General features: G+C 43.2%; 1 protein-coding gene across 1 annotated transcript in view; it reads left to right on the forward strand.

Annotated features, from left to right (window-relative positions):
• LOC147712426 (uncharacterized) overlaps positions 1–26,085 on the forward strand; it is a 1,115,452-nt gene that overhangs the window by 688,377 nt on the left and 400,990 nt on the right. Inside the window, exon 9 of the mRNA XM_086919651.1 lies at positions 980–1,005. Coding sequence (XP_086775777.1) covers positions 980–1,005 — 26 coding nt within the window. The remainder of the gene's footprint in view (positions 1–979; positions 1,006–26,085) is intronic.

Here is a 26,085-nt window from a genome sequence, read left to right on the forward strand (position 1 = left end):
TGAATGTGAAATGAATGAGGGCGCAAAAGGGAGAAAGTGACTCCAGTGCTGATATGATGTCTTGATAGTAATACACAAGCCTTTAGTGGGGTCTCATATTCTATGTGTGGGGCCCTTGGACAGTCCAATTCCCTGCCTTAGCCTTCTGAAAGATTTTTACCTCCAGGAAAATGATAGTAAATCATTTGACCGGGTTGAACAGCTAGATTTTACCTGAACCAACCTTCGTCACCGTGCGCCTGTGAGTGCATTTAAGACCCATTGCTCCCACCCCTTTAACTAACTAAAATGGACAATGACTTTTCCCCTTGATTTCCATGGACACTTTCTGCCATTTCTAGAAAAATTCATATCTCCTAGCAGTGATTAAATTAGAAGGACGAGCATGGGCTAGGTTTAATTGCTTAATTAGATGCTCAATGTGTGGCTAAATAATATCTATGATCTCATTACGTGCAACACCATCTTCACAATTGGTGTATTCAGTCACGTAGAAATAATTTCTCTTAAATATGTCTCCTCTATTCGAAAACTATTGCATTTTCTTGCATTGTGAATTTTGATATGGAGCTAGAGTTTATTGGACCTACAGCGTCATGAAGGGAGTGAATGCGTCGCTGGTGACAGAATAACAATGGGTTAGTTGTGTGCCTGACACATACCTTATGACTTGCATAAAAAGTATGTATGTTCGCACTTGTGAATATAAGACAACAGACCACGGGCAGCAGCAGTATGGGGCCATTTACGTAGTTGTGACTATGTGAATTGAGTCACTGGTAGCATCATTAAATAGGTATGATTTTTCATATAAAACTACTAATTTAGTTTCTGGCCACTGAAAGGCAAGTCCCTTTCCAAATCATTGAACAATTGTGATAGTAACTTAAATAAACTGTTTTATTAACTATTTGCGATGAAAGTGACTGAGTATAGTGCTTGCCAACCCCTTTTACATGTATCTCTCTTTTATTTGCAGTGAGTTCAGTCTTGTACTACAAAAAGGTAATAATAATAATTTTATTATGCATGATTAATAAAAATTGTTACATGTACATGGCATTATGCACAATCATAAAAATGAATTAAGAGAGAAGTTAAACTGTAGGACTTTGATAGACTGCAAAGGTATTTGCCGCAAGAGTATAAAGTGCAATTGGCGAGAGAAGGTTAATACACATGACGCTCTGTGCTCTCACGGTATGTACAGAACTATGACATTGTGCTGTATACTCAGCCAGGAATAGGCTGAGGTGTGGGCCGAGTGAGTGCTTAGAATTAGGGGGATGTTTGAAAGATTGAAATGTGGAGAAAATGCCAATTAAAGTACCTAATACAGTTCATAAAAGCCAGTTTGAATGGTTGCTTTTAGACAAGGTTCAAGAACAACTTGGCCCACAAAGAGACCAGTGCTTGGAGTCAAATAAGCATTAATGTATAAAATAGGTTCCAATTAAAGTGTGTAGTGCAATTCATAGCAGCCAGTAAGAGTAAATGTTTTTAAACTGAGTTATTGAGGAGTTGGGCCCACAGAGTCTGGCTTAAAACTATTCAGAATAGTCTGTCAGGTCGGAAGTCTTTTATTAGTGTGTCCGGCCACTTTCATTTGTTTACTACAAAAAGGTGAGTATTGGGCATTTGACAAATGGTGATGTATTGCGTTTGTTTATAATGTATTGGCCCAGTTCAGAGCCAAGGGCTGAAATATTTAGTTCTGTAGAAACATAATTACAACATTTTCTGTTGACTTTGAGTGTCTAAATACGCTGTAATGGACAACGTTTGTGGGATCAGTGGCATAGATTGCACCTTCTGGTAAACCTATAGACAGCTAAATATTGGTATTGTTATTTGTTTGTGTTATTTGTTTTTCTAGCGTCTGTATTGCAGGGTTTACTTTGATGGTCTTAGCATCTTACTATAATTTCTTTAATTTGTGGCCCCTGTAGCACACATGCTGTGTTGCAGGCATTCAGTGTACTCAAAGAACTATGCTTGGAATTATGGGACCTTAGTAGGCAGGGACTGAGTTATCCTACTACCTTAGTACCCATGAGCCTGGGACCGATCAGCTATAGTGTCTCACTTGCCCTCTTACTTACTCAAAGGGGAACAAGTGATAAGACACCCCAGACCACAACACTCCCGACTCTCTCAGGAATCGCAGTTGCAAGACACACCCTTTTCTCACGCTCTTGTACTCGTCCACAATAAGATCTGACAGAGAAACAAAAAAAGTTGTATATGTTTATTTTAACTAACGTGCTCTATTATGCAGTATACGCGCCACAACCAGTAGAAAAATCCCTAACACTAATACGGTCAACATAGCAAGTACTCTGTAAATCATAAAAGGAGCTGTCATGATATACGACAGATTAGCCTAACCTTCTTCCCCTTGTATAAAAGCAAGATGATTATATATTAGAAGATCTCTGGGTGTTATCAGCAGACCCCCCGTACCTCTGTCTATAGATGGTAGATCTACATCGCAAGTACTGTCACGCTCTTCTCCCTGGAAAGGTCCCTCTCCAATTAAGTGTCTGTGTTACCTATCCGTGTATTCTCATTTGACCAAAGTACGTGTTCCAAAACAACAGCTGCATCTGCATATTTTGTCTAGGTGCTAGGACCTGACCACAACAGAATAACAAGGGGCATTTTTGTTCGACCTTGTTCACAATGTTCAGACTGTTCTTTGTGAAAGTTTCAGTGGGGCACAAGCAAAATAAATTTTTATAGTAACGTACGCAAAGCACCAGCAAATCAGCAACATGCTCATGCTAACATAGGGAAGATGACAATGCCAATACGGCCCACGTGACATACTCCCTTTGGTCAGGACGGTAACACCAAGTGATTACAGAAGTCAAAGGTAAGCAAAGTCAAAGCGTATCTGGAGAGTGTCCAATGTACAAACATGGCCAAAAGAGCGATAGGAAAAGGCGGGGAAAAATGTTAGTACGCAAAAATATGTTCAATTACAGAATATCCTCGGGCCCAATATTTAGGTCGCCAAATGGAATGCCATAAGCTCCAACAAAGCCTCCGAACCTTCCATAGTGAAAAGTGTTGCCATCCAATTAAGCAAGTCAAATGAACAGACATGCTCCCCACATCCATTTGTTGTTAGGAACATTGAGCATTCCTGGTGAACTTGTGTCGATTTCGATGAAACTCAGATCCAGGATGTGCTGCGCACTGGCACAGGATGTCACTTCGGTCGGTGGACCCAGTGATGGATAGTACACAAGCCGCATACCCAAGGAAAATTACATGTTATGGGACATCAACTGACCCATCAACAGTTCAAAATCCAGGGCAGCATGTGACGTGGTAGCCAGGCCGATGTCCATGGCCCATTGAAAGGGGCACCTGATGCAGGAAAACACAGGAGGCACATAGGTGAAGTAGGTTAGCCAAAAATTAAAAGGAAACCCTCCTAATACGCTGGAAAAAAAAGAGTGAATAAATGCAGGGTTTACTCCAAAAATAGATTTGAAAGAGTTCACAAGGCTGTATCCCACAAGTTTAAAAAATGGGCTAGGCCTTTCTTTTTAGACACATTAAATATTTTGTGTCTTAATTCCTCAAAATGTAGGGGGAGATTTGCGTTCAACAATGATTGTATTTCACTGGACGTTCTCGCCACCTGCAATTCAACGGTCTCACGAGCTGACATGAAAGCCACTTCTTTTTGAAACAATAGCACTTTGAGTCTGCTTAGCTTATTGAAATCTGTTTTCAAAGTTGGAATGGAAGGCCACAGCGAACTATCTACACTCCCATGTGATGGTTGACAGGACGTTATTGCAACAAGTAATTTGTTATGAAACCGTTACTATGTACAGGATACCTGTCTGTAAACCGCAGCAGTTCTGATTATTAAGGACAAGATATCTACCATTGAAAAGCAAAGTAAGAGTTGGAATAATAGCAGGAACAGGGGTTCCTTTTAGAAATCAAGTCAAATTAGGGGCAGAAACATTGCAAACGTCGTTACATTTTTTCTTGCTGGCACACAAGGGAATATCCAATAGTAGAATTACATTCCTCCCCTGTAAGAAAAACTTATTTTTCAGCACGCTGACAACAAAATGCAAAAGGCAAAGACCATAGCTCATGTATGAAACTACTCCCAAACAGTTCATACCTACCTACCGGATAATGTTTCATGCAAGCAGACAATTGAAACAGTGAGATTGGTAATGAAATAAATCCATGATTAGTTCTTGTTTTTCAATATGTAGCATAGTGTATGTAGCGTCTTTCATGGCATTAACTTTTGCTTGTCTGTCAAAATAAAAGGTAAAAACAATGCTGATGAATTCTGGTAATCCCATAGTACTTTCCCATTTTTAAATGTTAGGAGTTTCCACCCAAATTGCATAGCGGATAGAATTTGATTCTGACCATGATACAATGTTAACATTTCATTTTGAACAATATCAATAACAGAAGATACAATGTTATCTAAAGTGTATATACTAGGTGATAATGTGTTAATACTATTATCTATAATGGCAATAACTTTATCCAAATTATACTGATCTGTTTGGCATAAGCGTACAGCAGCTTCTATTTTGTGACAATTTCCAAAATTCATTATAGGCTACATAAACAAAACGTTTTGCACGTATGGGCTTTTGGCCCAGAAGGAAGTCAGAAAGCGCGATGTCTCCCGATAAAAGGGAATGATGTTGGTTTATAGAAGACAGCGTAGAATGTTCCAACCATTGTTGACACAATTTACCAACTAAATAAATGGTAACCGTATTGGAATTGGGGGAATGTGGGTAGCCTGAATCTGGTATATGTAGTTTAAACCCACTAGTAGTTTTCATAAAGTGAGCATGACAAGCATTCTTGTCTGTAGGCCATAATGCCTGCCCATGTGGATTTATCAAGAATTAATGGTACCATTTTTATCATATAATTAAGTTGATCTGCAGTGTAGTTGGTATATACCTGCATGTTTCATAAAGAGCCAGAAAAGTAATAGTGGGAGTATTCAAATTTGTAATTGTAACCAATCCCAAATAAGTAGTCTGCAGGACCGTTTGATTAAGTAATAATATTTGAGTTAGTATCAGACAAGCACAGTACAAGGACTCAGTACCCTGCACTTGCAAGGACTTAGTGCCCCATACAGATTTCAACTCAACATTCTCCTTCAATAATCATAACCTTTCAGGGCCAAATCGGCAATAAAGGACAAGGAATACTAACTTAGTCTGGGTAAGCATGTATTTTGTTTGTTGTAGGGATATTCAATCTGAACTAATATGAGGCTGGGTCGGAAAGGTTGTAACTGGTGAAATATGAATACTTTTGCTTTTGTATTTTAGAACTTCCTTTAGATGGAGTAGGGTAATGTTTCCATTGTGTATAATTTAAAGTGGGACGCTGTCCGCTGGTTCTATGGAGAAAGTGATGCCCATAATGTTGCTGAGAAAATAAATTGGCATAATTACTTGAATTCATATAATCTTCTGTATCAAAGACAATGTAATATTGCAAATTGGAAACAAAGAATTCCCAGCAGTAGCATCCCAATTATCTGAATGCAAACCAGGTATAACAACATCACCCAGTGAAACACGGAAGACATATGGTATCTGTAGGGTCTCTGGAGGACCATATACATCGAATGGCACTTTAACCTACACAATGCCATAAGCAATTGGGACTGCGGAAATGTTAACAAGGGCTTGGTCTAGTTTCATTTTATTGGATGATGATTGTGGGGCCAATACTCCGTCTACTAGTTCCACTGCAGAGCGTTCAGGGAGGTAGTGGCCATTAATTAAAAGGAAAAACAGAGTCACAAATCCAATCCACATGAAGATGAATACCATTGAAAAAAATGATCCAGACATAAGTCCAAGGTGGAACCAGATAAGTGCGTTTTAACCAAGCGATGAAAACACGGAATCAGTGCAGGCGGCAATGAGATAACTGAAAACAGTGAAGAACTGTCCGATGAAAAATTATCTTGATCAATATAATAACTGCTGGAACTCAGCTGAAACAACGGGGGCTATTCCGGATTAACATTTGAATCTAGTTCTACCACTGGGGGTTTAAAATGTGAGGAAGCATAAGTAATTTCCATGGTAGAATATGTAGAAGGTAAAACTGATAACTTGTCAACTGCAGACTCGGTCTCCCATTCTGGCATCCTGGGAGAAACAGAACAAACAGAATTCATAGTACATAACGAAACATCGCGATGGGGGACGTTTGCAGGTATACTATTGATTATCAGCCATATGGTGTAACTTGGCATGGTCAATTAAAATAAAGTGATTGTCTTTGGATCCTAGGAGCGGAGGTAAATTCACAGTTCGGGTGCCCATAAGACCAAGGACTGGGATCAGATCATGGTATGTGGGACCGCAATTCTTTCTTGTTTGCCACATTCTCTAATAACAGATCAACAATTTCCGGTAGCAAGCCAGAAACAGGAATCAGCACTGCTGCATCCGTTGACGAGGGCAAATGGGGTTTTGCCAGAAGGTCACGATTTATCTGTAGATCCTGTTACATAGCACAGTGGTTATCTACGTCAAATGTTGCGGCAGCCTCCACAACGACTAGACCATCAAGGTCCGGCACAAATATCTTATTGCCAAAGAGCCTCTCAGATGGCGTCCACCCACCCAGAGATCTTCGAAGGGAGATTGTTAAGAGCATGTTCAACCTCATACAGATGAAGTAACCAGCCACAGGCCGTTCGTAATACCCTTGCTGTTAACGACTGCTTTAAATCACGGTTCATCCCCTCCACTACAGAATGGCCCTCAGGCCTATGTGGAGACGAGAAATGCACCTGCACCCACATCAACTTCATCAAATCACCGTAAGCCTTAGAGGCAAAAGCCGGACCTTGGTCTGAATAGAAGGCGCCAGAGGCATAAGTTCCTACAAAGACATGGAAATATTTTATAACAGTACGAGCGTCAGCAGAGCGTTTCTGCCAAACCTAGAGAACCCTAGTGCATGAATCCACTGCAGCCAAAATATATTTGAAAGCATTATGAGATGTTAAGGGACCGTAAAGATCAAGATAAAAAAAACTAAATGGATGGTTCGAATGAAGAGATGAGTCTGTGATGTGCACGACACAGTAGAACTCTTAATCTGTTGACACATGTCACAACATACCACATATTTGCGAGTCTGCTGGTATAACCTGCGCCACCAATAGCATTACTGTAAAAGAGAAACTATATCCGATACCCCCACATGTGCAGAAGCCATGTCTTCATGGTCGGCCACAATGAGCGAAAGTCTGTGGTCATTGTTGGGAATGTAACGATCACCAATTGTAGAAATGGTAAGTTGTCTGTAGTCATCTGATAAGTATAGCGTGAAGGGAAACCCTGCGGAAATGGCATACCCTCCCTCGTAGCGGCAATAGCCACCAAAATGTCATTGGTAACTGCTGCTACTGTAACTGTGGCCACTGCAGATTTGGCTGCTTCATCAGCCATAGAGTTACCAACAGTACAGTAGGATATTGTTCACAATAGCAATCGAAACTTCAAGGTAAACATAAAAAATATAAATGAAAGCATTCTCAACTACATAATCATATGTCTGCAATAGATCCAATGTTTCTCAAGAAGTCAAAATAAATTGTTAAAGACATCACCATTGTCTATCTACTTAGGGGAATGGTGCTCAGGGCGGAAGAAAGGTAAAGTGCTCAGGATGAAAGTGCGTTTGGGAGGGTTAAGAGAAACGGAAAGGTAATGTGCAATATATACATTATATTTACATAATGAAAACCTGTTCAGCCTACAGAAGGCAAATCATTTATAACCAAAGCATAGCAATCTATGGACGCTGAAAACAAATCTCAGTTGTGTATGCTTCTTGTTGAAAGTAACCGAAGTCAACGTTTTGACCCCTTCCCAAAATCAAGGTTGTTGAATCCTTAGTATGGGGTCTTCATCAGGCCAGAAAGATAGAGCACCAAGTCAGAACACAGCAAGGAACCTCAGGCTGGATAAAATGGTTGTAGGGCTCCTTAAAGCTTAAAGTTGCCAACAGCATGCGCTCAGCATGCTGATGTCCTAATGTTTGGATGACATGTGTAAGTGGCAAACGGTCTTTAGGAGCGGCAACACTGTCACAGAGCATTTTATGCTTTATTTGCTACCTTTAAAATCCCAAAAGTCATTTTGTTCAGAAAAAACACATTGTAATTGAAAGACTGTACACAGTAAAGAGTCGCACACAACCAGTGTAGGCAACTCAAGATCAGCAAATTCAAGAGCTAAAAGTAGAGTTCGTAACTCACCCAATTGTGCGGTGCAATCCCCAAGGGACTGCCTATGAACCAACGAAGACTGAAAAGCACTATTCACAATTGTACCTACTAAAATTGCACAGACTACAGAATTAACTTGTTTAGAACCAATAACCTGCTGTGCGGAACCATCAGTGTAAATGATACATGTATACTGATCAGGAGGAAGAACCGAAGAAGGAAGAGGATGAACATGTTCACATGGAAGTAATTCCTGTGTTTGTAAAGAAGGATCAAAATCAAAACTGACATCTCCTGATATCAAGGATGTGGCCCATTGTATCCAACACGGATGTAGAGCTTTAGAATTTGGTACGCTAGCTTTCGTGACTGCCTCCAAGGCAGACACCAGCAAAATGACAAAAATGCATTTACCTTGAGCCAGAGGGCGTTACTTCAGAATCCCCATCTGCTGAGCCATTTATGTTTTTTCAGTGAAAGAAAATGCAACTCTGCTGGTGTATACAGATGTGATTTACATGCAATGGGAACTGTGTCCCCCTCATTGAAAGTAACATAAGTGAAACCGATTGCTCCTGGTACAATCCGTATGACCAAATTGATAGTATTCACTCTAGTTTGTAAGTATTGCGTTGCATACAAATCAGACTGCAAAGAGCCTAGTACAGCGGTGTATTCTTGAGAGCCAAGATGAAAATTAAGACTGTATCAAAGTGTATAGCTTCTTGACACGCTGATCATAATCTGGAACGTAAGTCCTGCCGAAATTAAAAAACCCAGCAGAGATTGGAATTTCTTGAAGGTAGACGGAGGCTGCAGTTGAGCACATTTCTCCAAAAAGTGGGGTGCTAACCTCCTACTCTCATTGGTCAATACATACCCAAGAAAAAGAAATGCCAATAATGCAATGTGCGATTTAGCAAAGTTTTATTTGTAACCTAAAGTGGCGAAATGCATGATAATGCAATCCATGCGCGCAAGATGAGGATTTATTTCATCATCTGTCAGTTACATGTCATCGACATATGAAAATGCATCAGGGTCCAATTCATTCAAAATGCACACTTTACGTGCTTTGAATACCCTGGGGCTATTCTTGTACCCCATAGCCAATTTCGCATAGCGCCTCTGATTGCTGAGAGCGCTGAATCCGGTCAAGTCTCGGCTCTCCGGAACCAAAGTGTGACTGAAAAAACATTCGAACATTTCAACTTTTTCCATACAATATTATTGACTATTGATGTACTGTGTGTGATCTGTATGGCTAAGGTACAGACATGACTATTCAAATGTCTATAATCCATACGATGCGAACCGTCCGGTCTCAATATCGGAAAAAGAGGATTATTCATGAAAGAGACACAGGGCCCAATAACACCCTGATATTCCAATTGAATGATAATGTCATTAATGGGATATTGAGGTTGGGGCTGCGGAGTAGACCGTAGTGGAAAATCCAAAGCAGTATGCAGGATCCACCTCAACCACAAAGACAACCGGAGACCTTGCATTTAGGCCCCCATGCTGTAACAAATTATGTAGAAGGCAATGTACCGGATTCACGATCTGTGGAGACATAGTATATATCAAAAAGGGACTGCATGGTTGTACACAATGGATCTAAATACATTTTAGAATTCAAGCTTGAAAAACCTACAGCAATAGCTGAATCCTAAAAACTGAGGAGGTAAAACCCTCCCACCACTGATGTCTCTGGAAACCACTGAGAGGGTATTGTGGCTAAGCACAAGCGCAACTCAGGGGTCCAGTGAATAAGTACCAGACCAAACATTGGTGGCGCCATTTTGCAAGGATTCTGCTTACTCACAGAACTATGCTTGGGATTATGGGACCTTAGGAGGCAGGGACTGGGTTATCCTACCACCTTAGTACCCATGAGCCCGGGACCGACTAGCTATATTGTCTCACTTGCCCTCCTACTTAGTCACAGAGGAACAAGTGATTAGACACCCCATAACACAACACTCCAGACTTTCTCGGGAATCGCGGTTGCAAGACATATCCTTTCGCTCATGCTGTTGTCCAACCCCACAAAAAGATCTGACAGAGACACAAAAAGGTTTAAAATGTTTATTTTAACTAATGTGCTCTAGTATGCAGTATACGTGTCACAACCAGTCGAAAAATGGCTAACACAAATACAGTCAGCAAAGCAAGTAGTCCGTCAATCATAAATGGAGCTATCATGATATACAACAGAGTAGCCTGACCTCCCTCCCCTTGTATAAAAGCAAGATGATTATTAGGTAGAAGATCTCTGATGTTATCAGCAGACTCCGTACTCAGTCTATAGATGGTAGATCTACATCACAGGCCCTGTCACGCTCATCTCCCTGGAAAGGTCCCTCTCCAAGTGTCCGTGTTACCTATCCATGTATCCTCATATGACCAAAGTACGTGTTCCCAAACAACAGCTGCATCTACATGTTTTGTCTAGGTGCTAGGGCCTGACCAGAACAGAATAACATGGGGCATTGTTGTTCGAACTTGTTCACAATGTTCAGACTAAATCCCAGGAACGAGCAAAGTGCAAAAACAACAGCCTGTTCTATGTGAAAGTTTCAGTGTGGCACATCTAAATACATTTGTGTATTACCATGCCAAAAGCAGCAGATAGTCCGCAACATGCTAAGATATGGCCACAATGAGCGAAAGTCTGTGGTCATTGTTGGGAATGTAACGATCACCAATTGTAGAAATGGTAAGTTGTCTGTAGTCATCTGATAAGTATAGCGTGAAGGGAAACCCTGCGGAAATGGCATACCCTCCCTCGTAGTGGCAATAGCCACCAAAATGTCATTGGCACTCTTAGTCATGGACCTCGTAACTGCTGCTACTGTAACTGTGGCCACTGCAGATTTGGCTGCTTCATCAGCCATAGAGTTACCAACAGTACAGTAGGAAATTGTTCACAATAGCAATCGAAACTTCAAGGTAAACATAAAAAATATAAATGAAAGCATTCTCAACTACATAATCATATGTCTGCAATAGATCCAATGTATTCTCAAGAAGTCAAAATAAATTGTTAAAGACATCACCATTGTCTATCTACTTAGGGGAATGGTGCTCAAGGCGGAAGAAAGGTAAAGTGCTCAGGATGAAAGTGCGTTTGGGAGGGTTAAGAGAAACGGAAAGGTAATGTGCAATATATACATTATATTTACATAATGAAAACCTGTTCAGCCTACAGAAGGCAAATCATTTATAACCAAAGCATAGCAATCTATGGACGCTGAAAACAAATCTCAGTTGTGTATGCTTGTTGTTGAAAGTAACCGAAGTCAACGTTTTGACCCCTTCCCAAAATCAAGGTTGTTGAATCCTTAGTATGGGGTCTTCATCAGGCCAGAAAGATAGAGCACCAAGTCAGAACACAGCAAGGAACCTCAGGCTGGATAAAATGGTTGTAGGGCTCCTTAAAGCTAAAAGTTGCCAACAGCATGCGCTCAGCATGCTGATGTCCTAATGTTTGGATGACATGTGTAAGTGGCAAACGGTCTTTAGGAGCGGCAACACTGTCACAGAGCATTTTATGCTTTATTTGCTACCTTTAAAATCCCAAAAGTCATTTTGTTTAGAAAAAACACATTGTAATTGAAAGACTGTACACAGTAAAGAGTCGCACACAACCAGTGTAGGCAACTCAAGATCAGCAAATTCAAGAGCTAAAAGTAGAGTTCGTAACTCACCCAATTGTGCGGTGCAATCCCCAAGGGACTGCCTATGAACCAACGAAGACTGAAAAGCACTATTCACAATTGTACCTACTACAATTGCACAGACTACAGAATAAACTTGTTTAGAACTAATAGCCTGCTGTGCGGAACCATCAGTGTAAATGATACATGTATACTGATCAGGAGGAAGAACCGAAGAAGGAAGAGGATGAACATGTTCACATGGAAGTAATTCCTGTGTTTGTAAAGAAGGATCAAAATCAAAACTGACATCCCCTGATATCAAGGATGTGGCCCATTGTATCCAACACGGATGTAGAGCTTTAGAATTTGGTACGCTAGCTTTCGTGACTGCCTCCAAGGCAGACACCAGCAAAATGACAAAAATGCATTTACCTTGAGCCAGAGGGCGTTACTTCAGAATCCCCATCTGCTGAGCCATTAATGTTTTTTCAGTGAAAGAAAATGCAACTCTGCTGGTGTATACAGATGCGATTTACATGCAATGGGAACTGTGTCCCCCTCATTGAAAGTAACATAAGTGAAACCGATTGCTCCTGGTACAATCCGTATGACCAAATTGATAGTATTCACTCTAGTTTGTAAGTATTGCGTTGCGTACAAATCAGACTGCAAAGAGCCTAGTACAGCGGTGTATTCTTGAGAGCCAACTGGAAGATGAAAATTAAGACTGTATCAAAGTGTATAGCTTCTTGACACGCTGATCATAATCTGGAACGTAAGTCCTGCCGAAATTAAAAAACCCAGCAGAGATTGGAATTTCTTGAAGGTAGACGGAGGCTGCAGTTGAGCACATTTCTCCAAAAAGTGGGGTGCTAACCTTCTACTCTCATTGGTCAATACATACCCAAGAAAAAGAAATGCCAATAATGCAATGTGCGATTTAGCAAAGTTTTATTTGTAACCTAAAGTGGCGAAATGCATGATAATGCAATCCATGCGCGCAAGATGAGGATTTATTTCATCATCTGTCAGTTACATGTCATCGACATATGAAAATGCATCAGGGTCCAATTCATTCAAAATGCACACTTTACGTGCTTTGAATACCCTGGGGCTATTTTTGTACCCCATAGCCAATTTCGCATAGCACCTCTGATTGCTGAGAGCGCTGAATCCGGTCAAGTCTCGGCTCTCCGGAACCAAAGTGTGACTGAAAAAACATTCGAACATTTCAACTTTTTCCATACAATATTATTGACTATTGATGTACTGTGTGTGATCTGTATGGCTAAGGTACAGACATGACTATTCAAATGTCTATAATCCATACGATGCGAACCGTCCGGTCTCAATATCGGAAAAAGAGGATTATTCATGAAAGAGACACAGGGCCCAATAACACCCTGATATTCCAATTGAATGATAATGTCATTAATGGGATATTGAGGTTGGGGCTGCGGAGTAGACCGTAGTGGAAAATCATGCAAAGGAGAATCCTTATCCCAACTAGCCTGATTGCGATATAAAGCAGGAGCCAAGGCTAGAGCCCACTCCGAAGCATAAGCTTGCGCAGTGTCATCCAGAACATACTGCTAAAAAGAAGGAGGTATTACATCCTTGCCTCGTAGAGAAGCATGGACAAAAGGGGAGGCCAATCAACCTCCGCCAATAATAAGTCTAAGAAGACGTCAGTTTGTCCCTAAAAACTGCATTTAGAGTGCGTTTAATAGCACCCTCAATCTGAAGGTCTACATGATAAAGTCTGTCCTGGGAGATGCGCTGGTGTCTGCGGTTTCAACAGTTATACAATTGTCAGTTCCTTTTGCCTCCAGAAACTGGCGGAGTGTCTGGCACACTAGGGTTACTTCTGCAGCGCTGTCAATGAGAGGCACTGCCCAACTCCTGCCCAGGAGGTGGGTTCTCATCGTCTGGGGCATAATTTGCTGTCCAGGCAGCAAACTTTTTTTTCTGAAACGGAGCATGATATGGAAGTGGTTCCTCCCATTTGACTTTGACGCCATGCTGTCGCTGCAGGTCTAGCTTTTGCTGCGTGGAATCGCCTTGTCTGTGATCCTGTCAGCCCCCGCTGCCAAATTCGATCCCCACATCCAAGGCAGGACCAACCTCTGTTCATTCTGTACTTGTTTTAGAACACTTGGAGGAACATTCATGGAGGAGGTGCCAAAACAATTTGAATACACTGAGGCAAACACTGTTCCCCAGGTGTTGCAGTCCGCTAAGGGAGGAATCGGACCACTCAGTAAATACATAGTAAGGATCCTGTGTTTCTTCACAGGACCAGTGTGTGGGAAAACTGTATAAAGCTGTTCAATTTTCTGAGCTATCCAAAATGGAAGGTCCTCACGATTTTGAGGACGTTTGCCCATCACCGAATTAATAAGAACTGAGCTACTCACAAGACCTCCGCCCTGTATCTGTAATGGGGGCGCAACTTTCGGCGGAGCTACTAGAAAAGCTTGAGAAACAAACTGGATCAAGCGTCGATAGAGATGAATCAATTGAGCATATACTAAATGTCCTTCCGCCACATTCGCATTAAAATATTTAGGATGTGGCGTAAAACCAGCTAATACCTGCCATGTGGCCCCATCAATACTTAAGGGGCCCATACAAACAAATGCGAAAGGATGGGGAAGGGTGCCATAAACCCAGTTTGGCGCTCCGAGGATGTAAGAGGAACTTCAATCACTGCACAAGGCCGATAACCTGACGGTCCTGCAATGACCGTATAAGCATGAAAAAATTATCATTCGCATCCTTTGGGAAATGTAACCCAGGAATAAAAGACCTCAAAGCAGTATGCAGGATCCACCTCAACCACAAAGACAACCGGAGACCTTGCATTTAGGCCCCCATGCTGTAACAAATTATGTAGAAGGCAATGTACCAGATTCACGATCTGTGGAGCCATAGTATATATCAAAAAGGGACTGCATGGTTGTACACAATGGATCTAAATACATTTTAGAATTCAAGCTTGAAAAACCTACAGCAATAGGTGAATCCTAAAAACTGAGGAGGTAAAACCCTCCCACCACTGATGTCTCTGGAAACCACTGAGAGGGTATTGTGGCTAAGCACAAGCGCAACTCAGGGGTCCAGTGAATAAGTACCAGACCAAACATTGGTGGCGCCATTTTGCAAGGATTCTGCTTACTCACAGAACTATGCTTGGGATTATGGGACCTTAGGAGGCAGGGACTGGGTTATCCTACCACCTTAGTACCCATGAGCCCGGGACCGACTAGCTATATTGTCTCACTTGCCCTCCTACTTAGTCACAGAGGAACAAGTGATTAGACACCCCATAACACAACACTCCAGACTTTTTTCGGGAATCGCGGTTGCACTTGACCTGGAGGCTACCTGTTGGCTTCACCGGGGGACTGCGAGGACCAGCAGCCTCTACACCTAACAGCTGATGCCTCTTCCCCCGGCGGCCACGCCCCCCATCTGCCTTATTTACTTTTCGGGACACCTGCTTCGCGGGTGCCGCTCATTTGTTTAAACTCTCTCTGCCATTAAGGAGGTCACTCTAACGCTGAACTTGGAGGGCGCTTTGCATCGTCAAACCTGCACAGGAAAGGTCGCGCCGCTGGTGGGAGCTTCTCCGCAATCGGCGGACAGCCTGCACGCTCCCAGCGTGCACTTGACCTGGAGGCTACCTGTTGGCTTCACCGGGGGACTGCGAGGACCAGCAGCCTCTACAACTAACAGCTGGTGCCTCTTCCCCCGGCGGCCATGCCCCCCATCTGGCTCACCATAAATTGAACAGTCCCAAACGCAACGCGGGACGCGCGCGGGGAGAAGCGCGGGCGAAACCCGGGCCAAGGGTGGGCCCGTTTAAGCCCGTTCAAGACTGGTCAGGACTGGACTGGGCCACCCTATTTCAGTTTGCTTTTATATTTTGTCACTGATAATACTTCTATCTAGGTCCCGCCAGTTTTGTCATTGGTCTTAGTAGTTTACATTGTACCTTACCACTGTTACAATTCTTTTGGTACAATGTCTCCAAGAACCACCAGGAACACTGTTAAGAAGCAGGCTCAAACTGCTGCTGAGGTCATTGGGCCAATAGACCAATTCATAACTAAAGCTAACCATGCCATTGAGCAGGGTATCATTCTATTAGAACGGAGGGTCTCACAGGACCTGATGATTGCCAGACGCTCTTCAATGGGCTTACTGGCTACTGCAAAACCCCCCCAACGTCCTGTTGATCTACCCCCTCCAGTGACAGTACATGCAGAAATGCACACCGTCCCTCGCACAGTGGACCTATCTGCATCCCTAGATCTTTCCGAATCCCATCTTTCTCTTGAAAAATCTCCAGTTATTTTTGTTACCCAATCAGACAATACCCCCTCTTCCCCAACAGCCAGGGGTATACGAGAAGGAGCAATTCCCAAAAAATTGAAGAAGAAGGTAATTACTAAGTCCCACCACACCATCATTCCTTCTCCTACAACTATCCTTGCAACTCCTTCTGTCTCTGATCTTCCCCCGCAAATCCTTAACCCCACAACCCCCCACCATCCTCCTTCACTGTCAAGTGTACAAACAGTGGATCCCATCTCGGTTAACCTGAATATCAGCTGTACTAGCTCTAGTAGCTACGACAGTGGAGGAGACTTGGAAATTGGTAACCTTACAACTAACACATGTAGCAATGATAGCTTACTGCTTACTAGAATTGGAGACCTATTTAAATCCTATTTACAACCAATAGAAAAGGCTCTACACTTGGTTCAGTCCCAACTAACTCAACTGTCTTTAGGACTAAACCAAAGTAAGGGAAATAAGAAGGATACCAACCTGGCGCAAGGTAGGCCCACCACCCTTAACACAAAAACATCAAATCCTGTAACCTCTGCGCAGAATCCCAACACCAACAAACAAAAAGCCCCAGAGAAGCCTATTCAAAAACACTCTTCAGCACCTACAACCAAGCCGCAACCACTTCCTAAATCCTCTAATCCCTTACCGTCTCATTCTGCAACCAACCCCAACCCAACATCATCTACCCAATTAAATCCTCTTTCTTCCCTTCCAACCCCTGCTGTCCCCACTCCTGCCCCTACCCATCCCAAAAACTCTACTGGATTTAACACCAATCCGAAAAACCGTAAGAGAAGGAGCCCCCCTATTCATCTTCCACCCGAGGCTTCTCCATATGTAGTAATATTGACGGGTGTTCCGGAACTCTCCCCAAACCAAGACGAACCGGTTTGGTCACTAAAAAATAAAGTAATATACTGGTTGTCCAACAACAGACCTCTTCCAATCTTTATGGACAACAGAGTTACTACTGTGCGCAGAGTGCCCTGGCTAGGTAACGAACCGAAAAACACTCAGGGCGACTGCGTCATAGTAAACTTTGCAGATCCCAATACAGTCGAGCACATCTGCTCCTGGGGTGATCATACCTCTACTGAAGGGATAGCCACCCACAACCTGACGTACTTCTATCCCCCGACCACACGACGTAACGCTGGTCCTCCGTGGTCCTGGAGGGTAGGGAACTGGGGTGGGATCAGAGATTGAGACCAGTGGTCAGGCTATGGTTTTAGCAATCCACCACCAGGCCACTTCAACAATTGGAGAGGCCCACCATTATCCAATAGATATGATTGTTTGGATTTGGTGGACTGACCACCAACTCTACCCACCTTAGACAAGGGCCCCAACAATGTTCCGCCTAACCCCAATCCCATCTGTAAGAGCACTCGGACGGTTGGCTTTATTTTGCCATCCCTGTCTGGTAACCACCCTGAGTCTTGTCCTCCCCAGCAATCCTTGACCCAACAGCCGTCACCTTCTATTCACCAGGATCCGTGTCACTCCTTGTCAGCTACCCCAGTTGACTCACCCCTGAGCCAACAACCTATTATTCCTCAACTCAGTGATCCAAAACGTACTTCCTCCCTTTCCGTCCCAACCACCCAGTCCCTGTCCCAACCCCCACATTCCTCTGACGAACCACAGCTTTCAAACCCTATTTTGTCATCAACCCAGGATCTTCCCGTCATTTACTGGAACGTAGCTGGCCTTAGATCCAAAATTCACCTACAGTCCTGGCTAGAAGTGACCAATAATTATAACCTAATCTGCCTTCAGGAAACCTGGGCAATTGACCCTATTCACATCCAGGGCTTCAAAACATTTTATCTTCCGGCCACACCGTCCGTTCATGGAAGACCCAAAGGTGGCTTAGCCATTTACATTTCCAACTTAATTCCATTCACGACCACGGAAGTTCCGCTAGTTTCTCCAATCTTTCAAATCCTCAAATTAGTTCCAGACAATAGTTCTTGTTATTATTTCATTAACATGTATAATAATTCCACGCCTGGCGACTGTGTAAAATCTCTGTTGGAAATCACTTTTTATTTGCAGGACCAGAAAGCCAAGAACCAGCAGCTACAATGGCATGTTGTATGGGGTGGGGATTTCAATGTTTATTTGTGTAACAACTACAACAAAGGTATTTGCGGGCTCCAAGACGAGCATGATGTCCCCCTGGCCCATTTTGCCCATAGTAGTGTTGGTGACGCCTTAAATAACTGTATTTTTACTTTAGAACTTGAATTCGCGAACCATCTAGTGAGTCCTGCTGTGGAGTTTAAGACGACTTTTCACGGTAGAGGTTTTTCCACTATTATCGATTTTATTTTATGTTCCCAATCTCTAAACAATCGATTGAAACATTTTATAACTGGTATTGATCTTTCAAGCGACCACTATTCCAACAGTATTACTATAGTACTTAATACCCCATCCCCAGCTTGTTCGAAAATTAGTCTTCTAACGCAGCATTCCTTGGAGATGAGTAAAATTAATGGCTATACAGTTAAATGGTCAGTGAAGTAGTGTGGCTCACTGGTTAGAGGCGGCAGACCCGAGAGCAGAGGACGGCCCGGGACCAGGGTTCGATTCCCGGCGCGGCAGGTTTCTGGACCAGGGTCAGCGGACTCGATAATTCTCTCGCTTCGGTGCCCACTCTGATCAGCGATCACACTCGGCAACTCTGGGCATTAGCTTGCCTCATCTTCACTAACGGCCCCACCAGACCGCCGGGGATGCCTGGTCTCACCCTGGAGATACCCATTAAGGGACCATCTCTCAGGGAAGCCAGGAAGGGTTTCGCAGCGGTCGAAGCGCCTTGGGACCCTCCGGGTAAGTAGTGCGCTATATAAATGCCTATACATTTACATTTACATTTACATTTACAAATGGTCGAAGATCAATCCCTCAGAGGCCACTAGCAAGATTATCCAAAAAACCCTTCCCTTAATCTATCACTGCTTGGAGAAATCATCATCCCCTCAGTTGATCCTATCTAGCTTTGTTAAAATCCTAGAAGCTATCCGACAAGAGCTTACTCATCAACATAAGACTCACGATAAGGATTCCAGAGGGTGGTTTGATTCCCACTGCCGTAAAGCCCAACGTGCACTAAAAAACGCTCTACACAATCAAGTCAGGGACCTGCCTCTAATTGCCTCTTTAAGAAAAAACTATAAGATGGCACAAAAATCCCGTAAACTGGAAATAAAAAATAATCTCTGGGCCCAATTACATCAGAGCACACTAAGCAAGGACTGTACCCTGTTTTGGAGAACAGTTAAGGCCCCTTTTTTAGCTGATGCGACTGCTGTACGGCATCTTGACGTGGCAGTACCCGCTGAAAAATGGGTAGCACATTACTCACAGATCTTTGGGGACCCCACCTTGATAACCGAGGCCCCCAGACCAGAGGTGGCAGCTGCCACCAGTAACAATATCTATCCTATTGACCTCCACTTCGACATAACGGAGGTAATCGCTGAGCCGACCTCCTCAAAGACCGATAAAGCGCCCGGTCCTGATGGGGTCTCCTTAGACATCTTTGTGAGCAATATAGACCTATGGTCCCCAATTGTCACGCAGGTCATGTCCGCAGTGACACAGGTCGGCCTAATTTATTCCTGGTCCACTTCTGTGTTACTACCCATATTTAAAAAGGGTGACTGTGACAATCCAGCCTGCTACAGGCCCATTTCCCTCTTGGATTCTCTGGGCAAGGTCGCCGGCAGACTAATTCTGGACCGTCTACGGGACTGGGCCTCAGAGAATAAGATCTTAACCGACTTACAGTTTGGTTTCCAGGAGGGATTGGGCACTGTGGAACAGGCTTTAAACATGACTCTGCTTATGGGTAAATACGCCTGGGCCAAAGGCCGTAATCTCTACCTAGTCTACGTGGACTTGAGTTCCGCATTCGACTGCGTAATTCATGCCAAGCTGTGGGCGATCTTGAGCAACCTGGGCATAGATCCTGCACTGCTGAATTTCCTCCGAGAGTTATACTCGGACGCAAAAGCTTGTGTGAGATATGGCATCAAAGGGGAGCTTTCTGAATCTTTTGACATTGTAAAAGGCGTTAGGCAGGGATGCGTCCTTGCTCCATTCCTATTTAACATCTACACCAATGGACTGGAGCAAGCGATGCTAGTGGACAGCAAAGACCTCCCCTGCATAAACACCCGCCCAATCCCTGCACTACTATATGCAGACGATTCTGTCATTTTAGCAAGGACACCCAACCAACTCCAGATTCAATTAGATAAATACTGCCAATTCATGCTTTCTCTTGGACTTAAAGTTAATAAGTCCAAGACTTTTGTCATGAATATTGGCAAGAAAGCCCAAAAATGTAAATCTCCTTATATTGAGAAGACCAGGTTAGAAACTGCTAACACCTACCCATATCTAGGGATTCTCATTGATAAACATCTGTCCTGGAAACCTGCCATTTCCAGCAAGAAATTGCAGTTTCAACGCACAACATCGGCATTGACTTCATTTTCAAGGAAACTGGGCAAGCCCGCCCCTGCTGTAATTTTGAAGATCTACCAAGCTAAATGCATGAGCGTGGCCACTTACGGGGCTGGTGTATGGGGCTATTCGCCTGCAGATGAGCTTCAAACTACTGAAAATGATTTTTTTAAATACATATTAGCCCCTCCCCGAAGTGCTCCTACTTACGGCACCCATATGGAGCTCGGCTGGGAGTATCTAACTGACATCATTAGATACCAGCCGATTCTCCTTTGGCATCGCATATGGACCCAGGAGCAATGTCATCTTACTAGGTCACTAATATCTGACTGTCTTACACTGACCTACTGGAAAAAGATTCCCTGGCTGTTATATGTTTTTAAATTTAAAACGATTTGAATTGCCCTGCATATTTTACTGACCCTGTATCACTATTGGCTATACCAAGAAAAACTTTGAAAAAACTATGTGTCGCCCATCTAAGCGATTTACGTTTATGCTCAGAACTTGGTAAAAAGTCAAATGTTCATTTAACGATGATTCAATCCTCCTATGGCATTCAACCTTATTTGTCTTTTTTTCTGTCCAATTACGAGAGATATGTTTTAACCAGATTTCGGTTTGATGTATTTTATCGTCTAGTTTCACTGCCTGTGCCCTCTGTTTGGTCATGCGAACTTGCTAACTGTCCATGTGATGGTCACACTCGCCAGTCAACCCTCCATGTAACCTTCTTCTGCAGTTTTTACGAGACCCCGCGCAAACGTTGGCTGGTCCCACTTCTCCGGCAGTTAGGATTGAGAAGATGCAGACCGGCTCTTTTTGCACTTCAACACTTAGACACTCCGTATGTCGCCAAAACCGTAGCCAGCTACCTCAAAGCCTGTTTGAAAATTCATTCCCAAATGCTGGCCACTGCCCCATAAGACTTCATTTCCGAGCAAATGACTACTATCTTAATATATTTGTCTATAGAGTGTCAATGTTTAGTCAAATTCGAACGATCTCTCAATGTTTCGAGTAAAAGTGTTTCGCTTCCTTGTGTAATTAATGAGCAAATGGTAATTTTTTATAAACTATTGTAAATATTTGTTTTTAAATGTACTTTTTATGATTGTAAATTCAATCGAAATAAAGTTACTTTTTTGGCTTTGACTTTGACATATCCTTTCGCTCATGCTGTTGTCCAACCCCACAAAAAGATCTGACAGAGACACAAAAAGGTTTAAAATGTTTATTTTAACTAATGTGCTCTAGTATGCAGTATACGTGTCACAACCAGTCGAAAAATGCCTAACACAAATACAGTCAGCAAAGCAAGTAGTCCGTCAATCATAAATGGAGCTATCATGATATACAACAGAGTAGCCTGACCTCCCTCCCCTTGTATAAAAGCAAGATGATTATTAGGTAGAAGATCTCTGATGTTATCAGCAGACTCCGTACTCAGTCTATAGATGGTAGATCTACATCACAGGCCCTGTCACGCTCATCTCCCTGGAAAGGTCCCTCTCCAAGTGTCCGTGTTACCTATCCATGTATCCTCATAAGACCAAAGTACGTGTTCCCAAACAACAGCTGCATCTACATGTTTTGTCTAGGTGCTAGGGCCTGACCAGAACAGAATAACATGGGGCATTGTTGTTCGACCTTGTTCACAATGTTCAGACTAAATCCCAGGAACGAGCAAAGTGCAAAAACAACAGCCTGTTCTATGTGAAAGTTTCAGTGTGGCACATCTAAATACATTTGTGTATTACCATGCCAAAAGCAGCAGATAGTCCGCAACATGCTAAGATATGGCAGACGACAATGCCCATATGGGTCTCGTGACAGCTGCAACACTATTTCTTTGAGAGTTGCCTGAATCCTCCTTGATCTGAAATGATGGTGGCTGGGGCTGCTACTGCTGGGCTTAACAAAAACTGTCTGAAGACTCTAGCTTGAGGGAGAAGTGGCACAGTCTTCCATTCATCCATAGGTGGACTGATCACACCTTGGTGAGCCTATCCCTATCTGACTGGTGTAACTTCGGTTTCTCCATACATACTGGACTCCGGCAGGAAGAAACTCGGGATGGCAGTTCCAAGACGTAGCGATGTTTTAGGTCCAAAAGGCGCCCTGTTTAAAAAACAGCCCAGCTTTGAAAGTAAACTTGCAAATTTATGTAACTTCACATACGTGAATTAGGCTTTTAAGGCTGCTAAAGAACCCATCAATGCAGAAATACATTGTTCCTCATGTTTTTATAGGGGTTTTGAGTCGAATACAGGCATCTGACCTTTCGTAATTTTTTACTAAATGTTTCCTTGCTTTTGTATTTTGTTGTTCTGGTAGCTATACAATTCAAGCCAATTCTCCTAATTATTTCTTCGGAGGTATAGACACTGTTCTCACTGACATATATTTGTGCTGAGTTTGCCCAGATAGGGGTATCTATATTTCTCTAAACGTGTTTTTTAGGTTTCGCCTGGATGCAAATCTATTGTATTAAATATATCTTAAAAGAGGCTTTCATGCTGCCGCCCTCACCCCCATTTCTTTCAGCGCTTTTCATTGGTTCCCGTCTCTGTCACTTACCTTTACTCCATCTCTATATGGCTGTTGCACACTGTTTCCCTGTTCCTCTTGTTCGTGGTCTTAGAAAGCTCTCTGAGTGGGAGCTGTGGAGAGCAGCCTTCAGGCTTAGTCCAGAAGGAGTGTTAAGCAACTTGTTTTACCAGTACTTATCATGTAGTGTAGGTTAAACGAAAAAGAATCACACAGTGTAGTTATAAAAATAGTCATATTTATTATACACACTCATTAATACATAGGTATATCTCCTACCCGGAGATAGAAACACAATACACACAGTATTTCAGAAGAAGAACAGGTAAGTAGCACAAACAATATACAACAATTGTACAAGGTTCCCCTGAGGAGGAGGAGGGAGGACGGGGAAAATTTTTTTTTTTTGAAAAACAGCCACTCTCAGGAGTGTGCAACAGGGAATTGAGTAAACCCTTTTCGGAATTAGGATGCCTCACACAATTAGAGGGTTGGACAACAGTAGCCATCCGTCCAAATAACTGTATCGTGTCATCATTGGCCTCCTGCTCCAGCGGCAAGCTGGCGGTGCAATGCTTGCCGGGCAACACGTAGTGTTACTCTTTTGGTGGAGATCTTCTATTCCTGGCCAATGGGTGCATGCGTGTGAGGGACCTAAGAGGTGGGATTGTGAGCGTGAGTGAAAGTTAAAAGTAAGTCAGTAGAGTCCATTAGAACATTTTTAATCAGGTGGCTCACTGCTTAATTAAAATTGATAAAGGGAGGGGTAGCGGAGCACAACAATAAGGGTGATGTGGCTTCGTTCGGCCCTCGCCTATAGTGTGGTCAACATGTTTCACACCAGTTGAGGCGATTCTTCAGGACCTATGGTTGCTCATCAATTAATGCGAAGTCTCCCCCAAATCGAAGAAACTTCCATATACAACCTGTATGTCAAGGTGGCAAGTGCTACTGCAATGGTCCTAGCCCTAGAAGTTGGGAAGAAACAAACAAAATCAGACCTGAATGTAATCAGGATCCTGTGCGCGGCAGCAATTTCCCAACATACTACTATGGTTAAGCTATACTAAGTCCAAACCCAGTGGGGTACAGGGAAAGGTGGAGGCTGTGTGTGAAAAGGGAAACTCGGGAAATGGTGTATCACGCAGAGCAAGTGCTACGGATGTCGTGGTTAGATCTCCACCAATAATTAATAAATAATAGTTATTATTATTATACTCAAGGTTGTGGCACCCATTTGTGCTATTTACAACATAGTGGTAGTATAAGGTGTATCAATTGTAACAATTCTGCAAGTACATAGTGAACAAAGTCCCGCGTGTATTCAATCTAGCCATAGTGGCGGTTTTGCCAGTTTATACATGTCTGCGAGATCTTACCTAAACCCATGAAGGTCGGGCCCCACCGACTGTCCCTGGGAAGGCCTGAGCGGCGGGAAGTCCCCTGCGTTGGAGGGTAAAATAGATGTTTATTTTTTGTCATTAATTATTGTCATGGTAATGCGTGTGATCGCCAACCACGCTTTATTTCAATATATGGCCAAAGTTGACATTATGGTATTATTGCTGTTAGTAGTCAAGGGTGGTCAAGGTAATCATGAGCATCATGCTTCTACAATTACTCCTATTGTTAGCATTGGGGCGGGCAAAAGCACGGATCAAGCAATGTTACAGAGGAATTTAAAGGAGTTTAACTAACCCCTCGGGTGCTTAATGTCAATGCTTATGGTAGCGTGTGACGATCAAAGGGAAGGATTACGCAGTGTTGAGAGGCAGCTAATTTACTAGTTTTACTGTTTACAGGCGATCAAAAGCCTCAATCTCGTAGTGTTTTAGCGGAGCACCCTGTAGTGCGTCTCGATCATATTGGCATCCATTGAGCCCAAGGTGCCCCCACCACTACCATCACCCCACCTTACCTGGATGCTCTAGGCGGATGGCGGGTCAGAACCTACCCATCCCACGGCGGCGGTAACACAGAACAGCCGGTAGACCACTGTGCACTCCGTGCTCTATTAAAAGCCGGTAGCCGTGAGGGTTGCGGCGGGATGGAGGGGCGTGTCCCAGGGGTTGCTAGGGGACGCACCCAGGCATCGTGTGGACAGAGAAAAGGGGCAAGCGGGAAAGTGCTATTTCAGCAGAGCTGAGATTGCGCGCCATCTTGGAGTGTAGCAAAAACCCCAGCGTCAGGGATTAAAACGCAAGTGGCATTGACGCTTAGCAATAGTTGCAAAAACATAAGACTAGTAAAGACGAGCCCCAAGTGTTGGGACGGTCTGGGAGGGACGTTTGACAAAAATGACAAAAAATAAAATAATAATGCGGGGGCAAGCAGTGCTTGTGTATGTATAATTCATAGATTGAACAAACACACAGTTGTCTCTAGGAGGAGAACAAACCATATACTAATAAAGTGGAATGTGAACTGCAACGGAAGTCGTGACTTGACCCAGAAGACATAGAAGAGCTGGGGACCCAAGGAACGACCCAAGGCAAGTACCCAGGAAACCCACGGAGGCTGTGTGCAGAGAGGAAACACAGCTGCGTACTCAATGCAAGTCAATGGGAAAGTCCGGGTTGCAGTTTTTCAAGAAAATCCCTTCCCAGAGGACCCCGAAGAAACCAGGGAAGCCGGGTGCATAGGTGAGAAGTGATGTCGGAAACGGCCATAGACCACAAGGGAGGACGTTTTTTTATTTGACAAGGATGCTCTATGCAGACTGCCTGCTGTTATGCTGCAATATGCAGAATA

This window comes from Lissotriton vulgaris, chromosome 5 (genome assembly GCF_964263255.1).
Source record: "Lissotriton vulgaris chromosome 5, aLisVul1.2, whole genome shotgun sequence".
NCBI lineage: Eukaryota > Metazoa > Chordata > Amphibia > Caudata > Salamandridae > Lissotriton > Lissotriton vulgaris.